The 11169-nt window shown below is 40.3% G+C and overlaps 1 protein-coding gene across 1 annotated transcript in view; it reads left to right on the top strand.

The window, feature by feature from the left end:
- Nucleotides 1-540: 540 nt before the first annotated feature.
- Nucleotides 541-11169, top strand: part of LOC115113688 (mucin-2-like) — a 28874-nt gene continuing 18245 nt past the window's right edge. Inside the window, exons 1-28 of the mRNA XM_065012569.1 lie at nucleotides 541-568; nucleotides 661-922; nucleotides 1057-1171; nucleotides 1656-1746; nucleotides 1839-1945; nucleotides 2076-2289; nucleotides 2391-2516; nucleotides 2824-2941; nucleotides 3051-3189; nucleotides 3377-3487; nucleotides 3751-3820; nucleotides 3933-4070; nucleotides 4170-4334; nucleotides 4439-4533; nucleotides 4634-4760; nucleotides 4949-5201; nucleotides 5368-5417; nucleotides 5715-5815; nucleotides 6018-6169; nucleotides 6271-6409; nucleotides 6496-6606; nucleotides 6747-6926; nucleotides 7046-7285; nucleotides 9072-9228; nucleotides 9410-9538; nucleotides 9739-9886; nucleotides 10238-10281; nucleotides 10376-10569. Coding sequence (XP_064868641.1) covers nucleotides 541-568; nucleotides 661-922; nucleotides 1057-1171; nucleotides 1656-1746; nucleotides 1839-1945; nucleotides 2076-2289; nucleotides 2391-2516; nucleotides 2824-2941; nucleotides 3051-3189; nucleotides 3377-3487; nucleotides 3751-3820; nucleotides 3933-4070; nucleotides 4170-4334; nucleotides 4439-4533; nucleotides 4634-4760; nucleotides 4949-5201; nucleotides 5368-5417; nucleotides 5715-5815; nucleotides 6018-6169; nucleotides 6271-6409; nucleotides 6496-6606; nucleotides 6747-6926; nucleotides 7046-7285; nucleotides 9072-9228; nucleotides 9410-9538; nucleotides 9739-9886; nucleotides 10238-10281; nucleotides 10376-10569 — 3804 coding nt within the window. The remainder of the gene's footprint in view (nucleotides 569-660; nucleotides 923-1056; nucleotides 1172-1655; nucleotides 1747-1838; nucleotides 1946-2075; nucleotides 2290-2390; nucleotides 2517-2823; nucleotides 2942-3050; nucleotides 3190-3376; nucleotides 3488-3750; nucleotides 3821-3932; nucleotides 4071-4169; nucleotides 4335-4438; nucleotides 4534-4633; nucleotides 4761-4948; nucleotides 5202-5367; nucleotides 5418-5714; nucleotides 5816-6017; nucleotides 6170-6270; nucleotides 6410-6495; nucleotides 6607-6746; nucleotides 6927-7045; nucleotides 7286-9071; nucleotides 9229-9409; nucleotides 9539-9738; nucleotides 9887-10237; nucleotides 10282-10375; nucleotides 10570-11169) is intronic.

Genomic DNA, 11169 nt, shown 5'->3' with positions numbered 1-11169 from the left:
GACAGGAAACTGACAGGATACTGACAGAAAACATCTGATGCCTAAATATGTAAAATAGGAACTGAACAGTCATCGGAATTCAATATGTTTAGTTTACAAAGCAGATGACACTTGATTATGGAATCTTTAGGTCGGTTTTATTTGTTGGATGACCTGCAGGGCTGAGCTTTCCAAAAGCTTGGACCACACCTATGTGATTCAAAGAACATCAAAGTACTGTAGTTCAGGCACAGAATACTCCGCTGACGCAGGAACATTCCCTTTAAAATTAAATTGCATGATAGCGCTGAACTTTGGCAATACGGTTTGAATTGAGCCTTAGGTTCGCTGTAAATATTGAATGGGTCACATCATGCTTCAAATGCTCCTTGGTCTGGACATACTGCTGTGTAAATCAAATACACTTCTAAAAGTGCAGTGCAACAATCTATATCTGCAATGATTGAATTCCATCCGTAATGTTCATATAATATTGTAAAATACTCATGAATTGCTTTTATTTCAGTGAGCCCCACCACAAGTGTAACAATCATCCCGACTATGATCACGACTATACCCACACTTTCAGGTAAATGACTGACAGAATGCACACCAAATAAATGACTGGGTATCCATCAATAAGCTAAGAAGGAACTGACATTTGTATTCCTTGTCCCTCAGGAGTGAATGCCTCACACAATGACCAGGTCTGCAGCACATGGGGTAACTATCACTTCAAGACCTTCGACGGGGACTTTTTCCAGCTCCCCTCTACCTGCAACCATGTTGTGACCTCACTGTGTAAGAGCAGCTATGAGGCTTTCAACATCCAGATGAGGCGGCAGGTAGTGGACAACCAGCCCACCATTAGCAAGATCACCATGAAGCTGGATGGTGTAGTGGTGGAGCTATCCAAGGGTGTTGTTGTGGTCAATGGCCAGACGTGAGTTTCCCTGTCATTTGACTTATACGCCATTCTGCAAGCACCTCTCTTGAGGATTTGATGTGCTACATTCTGGAGTTTAATAAAAATTACAATCATAACGATGACCTTTAACTATCTTCTTCCTCCTGAAGGGTGACCCTGCCGGTCAGCTTGTCTGGAGTCAGCATCATGAAGACTACTTCCAATGTGAAGGTCGTAGCCAAACTGGGGCTGGTTGCTGTTTGGAACAAGGATGACTCCCTAATGGTAAAATACCTACTTTTCTAACTTTCCTCTTCAATGGTTGATTAGTTAATAATACTAAATTTTTCTTCCGATTAAAAGCATAAAATCTTTGTTATCATTGGCAATGATCAGCAGTTAATCGTGAGTGAGAGACACCTATTTTTGGCTGCACCTTCTCTCATGTTGGTTGAATCACTGTCTACTCACCTCGAGATATGTTAACATTGAAAGGCAGAATTACCTGAAGAACGAGGATGAATTTAACAGGATCTGTGAAGATGTATAGGTTATACACACACAGGACAATGTTCCAATGTTTATTAGACAAAGTGTTTGCAAATACTTGTAGATTTGAATGAGATTTTCTGTTACTCCCTAATATAAAGACTAATACAAATAAAGGTTTTAAATGTGGAGGATAGCCAAGCCTTAGAACACGTGAATGGTGCTGAACAGGATGAGATTTTTTGTTTTACTAAACACCTTGCGTCTGATCATTCTACAGATTGAAATGAACGAGAAGTACAGAAACCAGACCTGCGGACTGTGTGGTGACTTCAATGAAGTCCAAACATACAATGAGTTCATCATCAATGGTAAAATAAAAAATCTGACCAAACTATTGAAATTGAACTACATTACATACTGTAGGTGGAAAAGCTAATTGTCAATGTCTGTGTTGTTGCAGGTGGGAAACTCTCTAGCTCTGACTATGGAAACCTCTGGAAACTGGATGGTCCTCTGGAAGTCTGTGAGGAGCCTACACTAACTTCCGAGGAGAGTTGTGGAGATGAGGTATTACAATTCAAACCACAGAAGAAGAATACAAAACAATGTTAATATAAGTTAGAAATGGCAATTATTCCATATGCTCCATCAAATGTTTTCTATATGGGAACCTTTTATGGTTTGTCTCTATTTGTAGGAATTTTGTCAGCAGCTATTTTCCAGTGCAGCTTTCAGTAGCTGCACTAATTATTTGGACAAGGACGCCTTCGTCGAGACCTGCCTGGCTGACCTGTGCCACTGTGATAACAGCACCAACTCATTCTGCCTGTGCAACACCATCTCAGAGTACTCCCGTCAGTGTGTTCATGCAGGGGGGAAGCCCCAGCAATGGAGGACTGAACAGTTCTGCTGTAAGCATGCAGATACTCTTCAACATGACCACCAAACACTTAATGATCATGTTCACAATCTATTTTAAGGAATCTGTTAATCACAATGTTTATTTTCTCAGATAAGACATGCCCCGACAACATGGAGTACCAGGAGTGTGGAAGCCCCTGTGTTGACACCTGCTCCAACCCAGAGGCCAGACAGTTGTGTGAAGACCACTGTACAGGCGGCTGCTTCTGTCCTCTAGGTAACACAACTCTGTTGTACAAGTTAACCTTAAGCACATCATGAAAACACCACACTTTTACCCATTCTGCCTTTTATGTCAATGTTTGCAACGTATCTGAATATGGTGACAAAGGAAGAAGTAAATAATAAATGTTTTTCTCAGTTACTTCTTGGAGTCAGTGCAGTTTTCTGTGTAAAGTAAACATTAGAGTAACACTCCTTACTGAATGCAGTTATAGCAATCTCTTAAACAGTGAATTTTCTGTCAGGAACTAAAATCTTTCTTAATATTGTCTTACAATTCTGCCTGATCTCTCACCAAATAGGTACTGTTTTCGATGATGTCAACAACAGTGGCTGTATTCCAGTGAGCGAATGCCTCTGTGTCCACAATGGACAATTATACAAATCTGGAGAATCTTACACCAGCAACTGTAAAGAATGGTATGCTAAGTACATCATCTGATTTAAACATGACATATCCCATGCCTCATTTTCATGAATCATGTCAAATCATTCCAAACAGATGAGCCTGTATAAATGTTCCCTTTAGCACCTGTGCTGGTGGTCAGTGGGCCTGCACAGACAAGGACTGTCCTGGGACCTGCTCTGTGGAGGGAGGATCCCACATCAACACCTATGATGGGAAAGCCTACACCTTTCACGGGGGCTGCTCTTACATTCTGACCAAGGTCAGTGCAACTGGTGCAGTATAGCAAGGCAATATAAACTAGTAGAAAATATTCATAACTTTTCAGTGCAAAGGTGAGGTAAAATAGCTTTTCCTGCCATATGTTGAAAGGTCAAAGGGGCCATTCTTTAAGTGAGTCACTCTCATTTCATGTTTTTGCCTTCAAACTCGTGCTTGTTTTTTTCCAGCAATGCAATGGAACTGAATTCACCGTGCTGGGAGACATTGTGAAGTGTGGGTTGACTGACACTGAGACGTGTATGAGGGCTGTTACCCTTGCCCTCTCCAGCAGATCCACCGTAAGGCAACTCTCCAAATATGTTTCAGAGCAAATAATACAGGGACCTGTCAACTCATTTTCAAACAAAAACACTTCCTTAGGATAATCATACTGGTTTGCAAATAAATGTCCCTCAAATGTTTTGTCTTAACACATAATAACCTTATTTAAAACAGCCCTGATTTGGCAAATATTGCTGGGCTGTTTCCAATCTTATAAAATGCTTATGTATGGGAAACAAATGAAAATTTAATAAAATATATTATCTTCTCTAATTCGCAGGTGATCCGAGTCCAGTCATGTGGAAGTGTTTTTGTAAATCAGATTCTTTCTCAGCTCCCACTCTATACAGGTGAGACAATCCAAATTAAACTGTAATGTGGATCAGTGTATAAACACCATATCATTTATATTCACTAGATGAAGCATTGATGGTTTCCCTCTATTTATTTCATGTATTGCAGCTGAAGTGACCGTCTTCAAGCCCTCCACATTCTACATTGTTATCCAGACAACTCTTGGAGTTCAACTTCAGATCCAGCTTTCACCAGTTATGCAGATCTACATAACTGCCATCTCATCCTACAAAGGAACAACCTGTGGTATGCTTCAGATTCATCCACCAGTTTCATACCTTTTTCTTCAGTATCTCTATTCGTTCAAATCTAATACATCATACGGCTTCAATTATTTTTCCACAGGCCTTTGCGGAAACTACAATAATGTTCAGGCAGATGATTTCAGAGTCATCAGTGGATTGGTGGAGGGCACAGCTGTAGCTTTTGCCAACACATGGAAGACCATGTCTAGCTGCCCTGATGTCAAGACTAGCTTTGAAAACCCCTGCAGTTTGAGCATTGAAAATGGTACGTATTTATTAAGCCTACAGATTAATCACTTGTTGAATGATTATACCAAATTTATGAGATAGTATATGCTTATGTTGAAATTATGACTGTCTTTTTCACAGAGAAATATGCCCAGCACTGGTGTTCCATGTTATCAGATCCTAAAGGAGTGTTCTCGCCTTGCCATTCTGAAATAAGACCTGACACCTACAAAACCGTAAGTTAGTTAAGAAGGATACAATCACAAAGTAATACCATTAAACTCTTATGTGATGAGGTTTTAGTCCTGAAACACTTTGACTCTTTTTTTCCAACAGAATTGCATGTATGACAGCTGTAACTGTGAGAAGAGTGAGGACTGCATGTGTGCTGCCGTCTCCTCTTATGTCCACGCTTGTGCTGCCGAGGGTATCCAGCTCACTGGCTGGAGAGACACTATCTGCAGTGAGTAGACAATGCGTCATCAATGTGTCATTTTAATGAGTGCTGCAAATGGATTAGAATAGAATGATTTACTGAAACAACAACTGTAGGGTTGAGTTACTAAATACAAATAACTGCACAAATACAAAGATATAAGGAAAACAAAAATGGTCTTGCTAATACTACTCATATCTAATGACTTTTCTCAGATACATTTGCCACTTGCCCCAGTCAAACAGTTTATACCTACAACATGACCAGCTGTGGACGCACCTGCCGCTCCCTGAGCATGACAGACCAATCTTGCCAGGTGGAGTTTGTTCCAGTGGACGGATGTGGCTGTGCAGAGGGCACCTACATGGACGAGGCTGGCCAGTGTGTTGCCCCCACCAACTGTCCCTGCTATGACAAGGGCTCGGTGGTCCCTGCAGGAGAGACTATCAGCAGAGACGGTGCCACCTGGTAAGCACCTCCCTCATACGTATAAAGCTAGGAGACCAAAATAAATACAAGTACTAATGAAACTTGATGGATATATTCAAAGCTGTGAATTAAATTATGTCATAATGATATTTGCTGTTAATTTGATTATCTAACTATAACTATTAATACTGTAACTATTTAACAGCACTTGCAGACAAGGGACATTGAGTTGCACTGGGGAAGCAAGACTATTTAGTAAGTTTTATGTTCTTTGCTTCCAATGTAGTAGCTATTTATTAAATATATGGCTCGATATTATGTAACCCTTTACATGCATCCTTCACAAAACAGGTACATATGAAATGAACCAAGATAATTTAAGCATTTCATTTAAGACAATGTGATTAATTATGATGAATGTGGATATTTCTGGATATATGACAATTATATTATATATATTATTATTATATATATATATATTATTATATATATATTCCTCTTGTTTGAGAATTGAAAATCGTTTTTAAAACTTGTATTCTCATATATCCCCAGTATGCACACTACCAATGGTTTTCTTCAACTGCTCAACTGCACCTCCAGGAGCTTCAGGTTCAGAGTGTCAGAAGAGCTGCAAAACTCTGGACATGACCTGTGTGAGTCCCTTACTCACTCTAAATGGGATTGTCACATACTGTCACTATTATACAGATTCGTGTTGAATGAACAAAAACCTTGAAAATCGAAATGATGTCAAATAGACACCCCCCCCCCTCCCCCAGTGCACAAAACCATAGTCCACATCTCTTTCATTTGCCACAACTTATTTATGTACTTTTTTTTGTTAAATCCCTTTAGATTAGCACAGAGTGCACATCAGGTTGTATGTGCCCCAACGGACTGGTGTCTGATGGAAACGGAGACTGCATCAAGGAGGAACTTTGTCCTTGTGCTCACAATGGAGCTACTTACCAAGCTGGAGAGACCCTTAAGGTTGACTGCAATACATGGTATGCCTGTTTTGTGTCTTACATCTCATGGGGGAGAAAACATAAAGAACACAGACTTACAAATAATGAAAAACCTGACATTATGTGTGTGTTGTTCACAGTACTTGCAAGGACAGACAATGGCAGTGTACCACACATCTCTGTGATGGAGTTTGTGCAATCTATGGAGAGGGTCACTATATCACTTTTGATGAGAAAAGGTTCAACTTTAATGGAAACTGTGAATACACTCTCATTCAGGTTTGTGTCTCTTTATTTGGTAGAATTGTATCAGCATTGAAAAGTGTGAATTTGAACCATGTTAATAATATTTTTCATTCTTACAGGACTACTGTGGCAATACTAATGGCAGTGGCAGCTTCAGAGTCCTCACTGAGAACGTTCCTTGTGGAACTAAAGGCACCACCTGCTCCAAGACCATCAAGCTCTTCCTGGGGGTAATGAGCAACTTGACTTCACACAATACTGTACATTCCATCCCTCGTGTAAAGAGCAATTAACAAATCATCAACCAAACATCAGGTTGAGATCCGATTTCAGACTAAGTTATGTACGAAAACATATTTCTCTTCTTCAGACCAGTGAGCTCATACTGGCAGATGGGACCGCTCAAGTTGTCAGGAGTACTCCAGAAGAGCAGTTTCCTAAACAGATCAGCCTTCTGGGGAATTATCTGGTCATTGAAGTCAAAAGTGGTCTAATCCTCATGTGGGACAAGAAGACCAGTCTCTTTATCAAGCTTAGCCCACAATACCAGGTACATTAAGATACTCTGATGAAGAAATGAATTCAGTATTCAGTCAAAACTGATATTACCAAGACTTTTGTAGAACCCTGCCAAATCAGTCATTTTAATTCATGATCTATTTTCTTCAGGGGCTGGTGTGTGGTCTGTGTGGAAACTATGATGGCAACGCAAACAATGACTTCACCACTAGAGCCCAAGCGACTGTTGTTGATCCGGTGGAATTTGGAAACAGCTGGAAAGTTTCATCAAGCTGTCCAAGTGTATCCGCTGTAGTGCACCCATGTGCCTCCAACCCGTACAGAGCGTCTTGGGCCCAGAAACAGTGCAGCATCATTAACAGTGATGTTTTCACAGCCTGCCAGAACCAGGTATGGATATATTCAACTAGGATATATTAGTAGTGTGGTGGCTTATTTCTGATTTACCAAATGAGGATAGTTACAAACTTCACATACCAGTCAGATTTATGCTTAAACTTAATAATAATAAGCTTTGCAATAGCATTTGACCTTCAATGATGCGCTATCTAATGAACCATTGAACGTGACTACAGAAAAGTACAAAGATCTTTTATAGCCAAGATAAACCCCTCTCAAATTACATGACGAACCACAGATCTTACAAACAGTTCACAAACTAAGACTTTTACTTGAGAGAGAGAGGGTTATCCCATAGCCAGATAGCATTCGCTATAAATTATCGTTCAGTTTGGTCCCTAAGACGAGGTTCTAATCTCGTTCCTGGTACTTCATAGCACAGAACCATTACCTCATCCAATGGCATAACTCAATTGTCAACTCTAGATACACCCATCTCAAGTAAATCCCCTCTTGACCCCTCTCCTGGACAAACTCACTGAGGGGAGTGATTTGCGCACAGACAAGTAATTGGTTCCCCCTTAATCACGCAATCACATGACCCACAGAAGAGTTGAGTCTTCAGTAAAGAGTTAAAGCTGAGACCGAGTTTGCGTCTCTCACATGGGTAGGCAGACCATTCCATACAAATCGAGCTCTATAGGAGAAAGCCCTGCCTCCAGCTGTTTGCTTAGAAATTCTAGGGACAATTAGGAGGCCTGCATCTTGTGACCCTTGGCGTACGTGTAGGTATGTACGGCAGGACCACATCAGAGAGATAGGTAGGAGCAAGCCCATGTAATGGTTTGTAGGTTAGCAGTAAACCCTTGAAATCAGCCCTTGCCTTGACAGGAAGCCAGTGTAGGGAGGCTAGCACTGGAGTAATATGATCACATTTTTTGGTTCTAGTCAGGATTCTAGCAGCCGTATTTAGCACTAACTGAAGTTTATTTAGTGCTTTATCTGGGTAGCCAGAAAATAGAGCATTGCAGTAGTCTAACCTAGAAGTAACAAAAGCATGGATTAATATTTCTGCATCATTTTTGGACAGAAATTTTCTGATTTTGCAATGTTATGTAGATGGAAAAAAGCTGTCCTTGAAACAGTCTTGATATGTTCTTCAAAAGAGAGATCAGGGTCCAGAGTAACGCCAAGGTCCTTCACAGTTTTATTTGAGACGACTGTACAACCATTAAGATTAATTGTCAGATTCAACAGAAGATCTCTTTGTTTCTTGGGACCTAGAACAAGCATCTCTGTTTTGTCCGAGTTTAAAAGTAGAAAGTTTGCAGCCACCCACTTCCTTATGTCTGAAACACATGCTTCTAGCGAGGGCAATTTTGGGGCTTCACCATGTTTCATTGAAATGTACAGCTGTTTGTCATCCGCATAGCAGTGAAAGTTAACATTATGTTTTCGAATGACATCCCCAAGAGGTAAAATATATAGTGAAAACAATGGGAGTCCTAAAACGGAACCTTGAGGAACACCGACATTTACAGTTGATTTGTCAGTGGACAAACCATTCACAGAGACAAACTGATATCTTTCCGACAGATAAACCAGGCCAGAACTTGTCCGTGTAGACCAATTTGGGTTTCCAATCTCTCCAAAAGAATGTGGTGATCGATGGTGGATAGCAGCCTGTAATATGACATCTTAATTACTTATGTTGCCCAACTAATTCTGATTCATCCACCACACTAGTAAGATATGTGGATTTGTCTTTTGTGGACAAAGAAATGTACTTCACCATGCAACTTCTGTATATCTTACAACACATTTCTGTGCTTTTAAGGTGGACCCCTCTCCTTACTACGATGCTTGTGTGAGAGACTCATGTGCTTGTGACAGTGGTGGAGACTGTGAGTGCTTCTGTACCGCAGTGGCAGCTTATGCAAAGGCCTGTAATGAAGCTGGAGCATGCGTAGCCTGGAGAACCCCTCGAATTTGCCGTAAGTTTCTTCACAATCAACAGTGAATGTGATTTTCGAACTACATTAAGGCGCTTGTCAATTCAATACTGGACTAGGTTGACACATTATCATATAGGACAGTTGATCATGGAAAGGCATCACTATTCTAGTTCAAATAATGACAACTTTTTTCCCACCATATTTTGTACACCACATACAGCACTGTTCTGTGATTACTACAACCCTACTGGAGAATGTGAGTGGCACTACAAGGCATGTGGAGCTCAGTGTATGAAGACCTGCAGAAACCCTTCCGGAGACTGTTCTAGTTTAATTCCAGCATTGGAAGGTAGGGATATGGCCGTCTAACTCATATTTTGTCTCATTTTGGATATTATTTCTGAATAACAATTGTAATTGAAACTGACCCCAACAATTGTTATACATTTACATGCTGTGTGTCTGAGCAGCCTCGGGCTACATTTACACTGACTACTGTTATCCATAACAATACTTATTGTAACCTCTTGGCTATTGTGCTTATTACAGGCTGCTATCCTAACTGTCCTGCGGCACAACCTTACTTCAATGAGGAGACAATGAAGTGTGTGGAGAGGGAACAATGTGGCTGTTACGACTATGAAGGAAACCAGTACACCAATGGACAGAATCTTCCGGCACAAAATTGTGAAACATGGTATGTTTGAATAATTCAGTTCACAGTACGTACGTGTACTATTTCAGAGCATATTCTTAATGTTACAACTGTGAAAGTATTAGGTACTCTGTGCTATGTTAATTCTGGGGAAGAGGGTAAGAGTTCGGCAAAGGTTGGAAGGGTCATGCTAGTTTTTCTATAGTGATGCTAACTATGGTTGTATGACAATCTGAAAATGTGCCCTGCTCCCCATGCATTTCACAACTTACTTAATTACCAAGTCCTGAATAGTCTTACCTCTTTACTGGTATTTTGAACAAAACATTTTTATCTATATAATTTGAACCTTTGAATAATTTCAACGTTTAAATATTTTTTCTTCTTTTAAAGCACCTGCACAATGACTGGAGTGAGCTGTAGTTATGATGTAAATGGTAAGGATGACATCCCCAAATAAAAGTAACATATTTAGCAATAACCAAAGCAACAATGATTAAATCTAATTGTAAAATACTTTCCCCCCTGCAGATTGTACATGCTTGCATAATGGTAAACAACACCCATATGGAGAAACCCTCTACAATACAACAGATGGGATTGGTAACTGCATTGTTGCTGTTTGTGCCTCAAACGGAACCATTACCAGGAACATTTCGCCTTGTAAAGTGACCACAACTCCAGTACCAACCACAACATCCCCTCTGACCACAACAACTGTCCATGCAACTACAACACAGACCTCTACAACAACACTAAAGCCCACAACTGTCTTCCACTTCTCAACACCTGGTAAGCAGAGAAGCTCTTGAATGATTCAAGTGCAGCCAGATGTTTATATCATAGTGATGAATGGCAATTTTGATGGCAATTAATAGAAATGGGTATGTAACGTGTTAGTAAATGCCTTTTCGGGTCCAAAAAAGTTGAGGACAATCAAACTCGGACAAGAACGGACCCAAGAACAATTATACTCAAACCCGAAGACAACCAGACCTAGACCCATACCCTATCGGGTCTGGGTCTAGACCAAACCCGATTGGACCCTATTTAAAAAAATATGTTTATCAGTCAAGTTCCTCCACCGGTTAACAAAAAGGACTTTATATGTTGCTTTCTATAAGTATGTAATTTAACCTTATTAGGATAATTTAAATATGCTATAGGCTATGCAGAGCTTTGCAAGGGTAATTTCGGGTCCACTCAGGTTTATCAGCTGTACTTACAATTGACTCGAGACCTGATGACAATCAAACAGGAATCGACCTGAACCCGGGTAAAACATTGCATTTTGGTGGGGTCTTGAGTATTCGGGATTGGGTGGA

The sequence above is a fragment of the Oncorhynchus nerka genome, linkage group LG28, assembly GCF_034236695.1.
Source record: "Oncorhynchus nerka isolate Pitt River linkage group LG28, Oner_Uvic_2.0, whole genome shotgun sequence".
Classification (NCBI taxonomy): Eukaryota; Metazoa; Chordata; class Actinopteri; order Salmoniformes; family Salmonidae; genus Oncorhynchus; species Oncorhynchus nerka.
The sequence above is the reverse complement of the archived record's forward strand: the minus strand, read 5'-3'. Positions and strand labels throughout refer to the sequence as shown.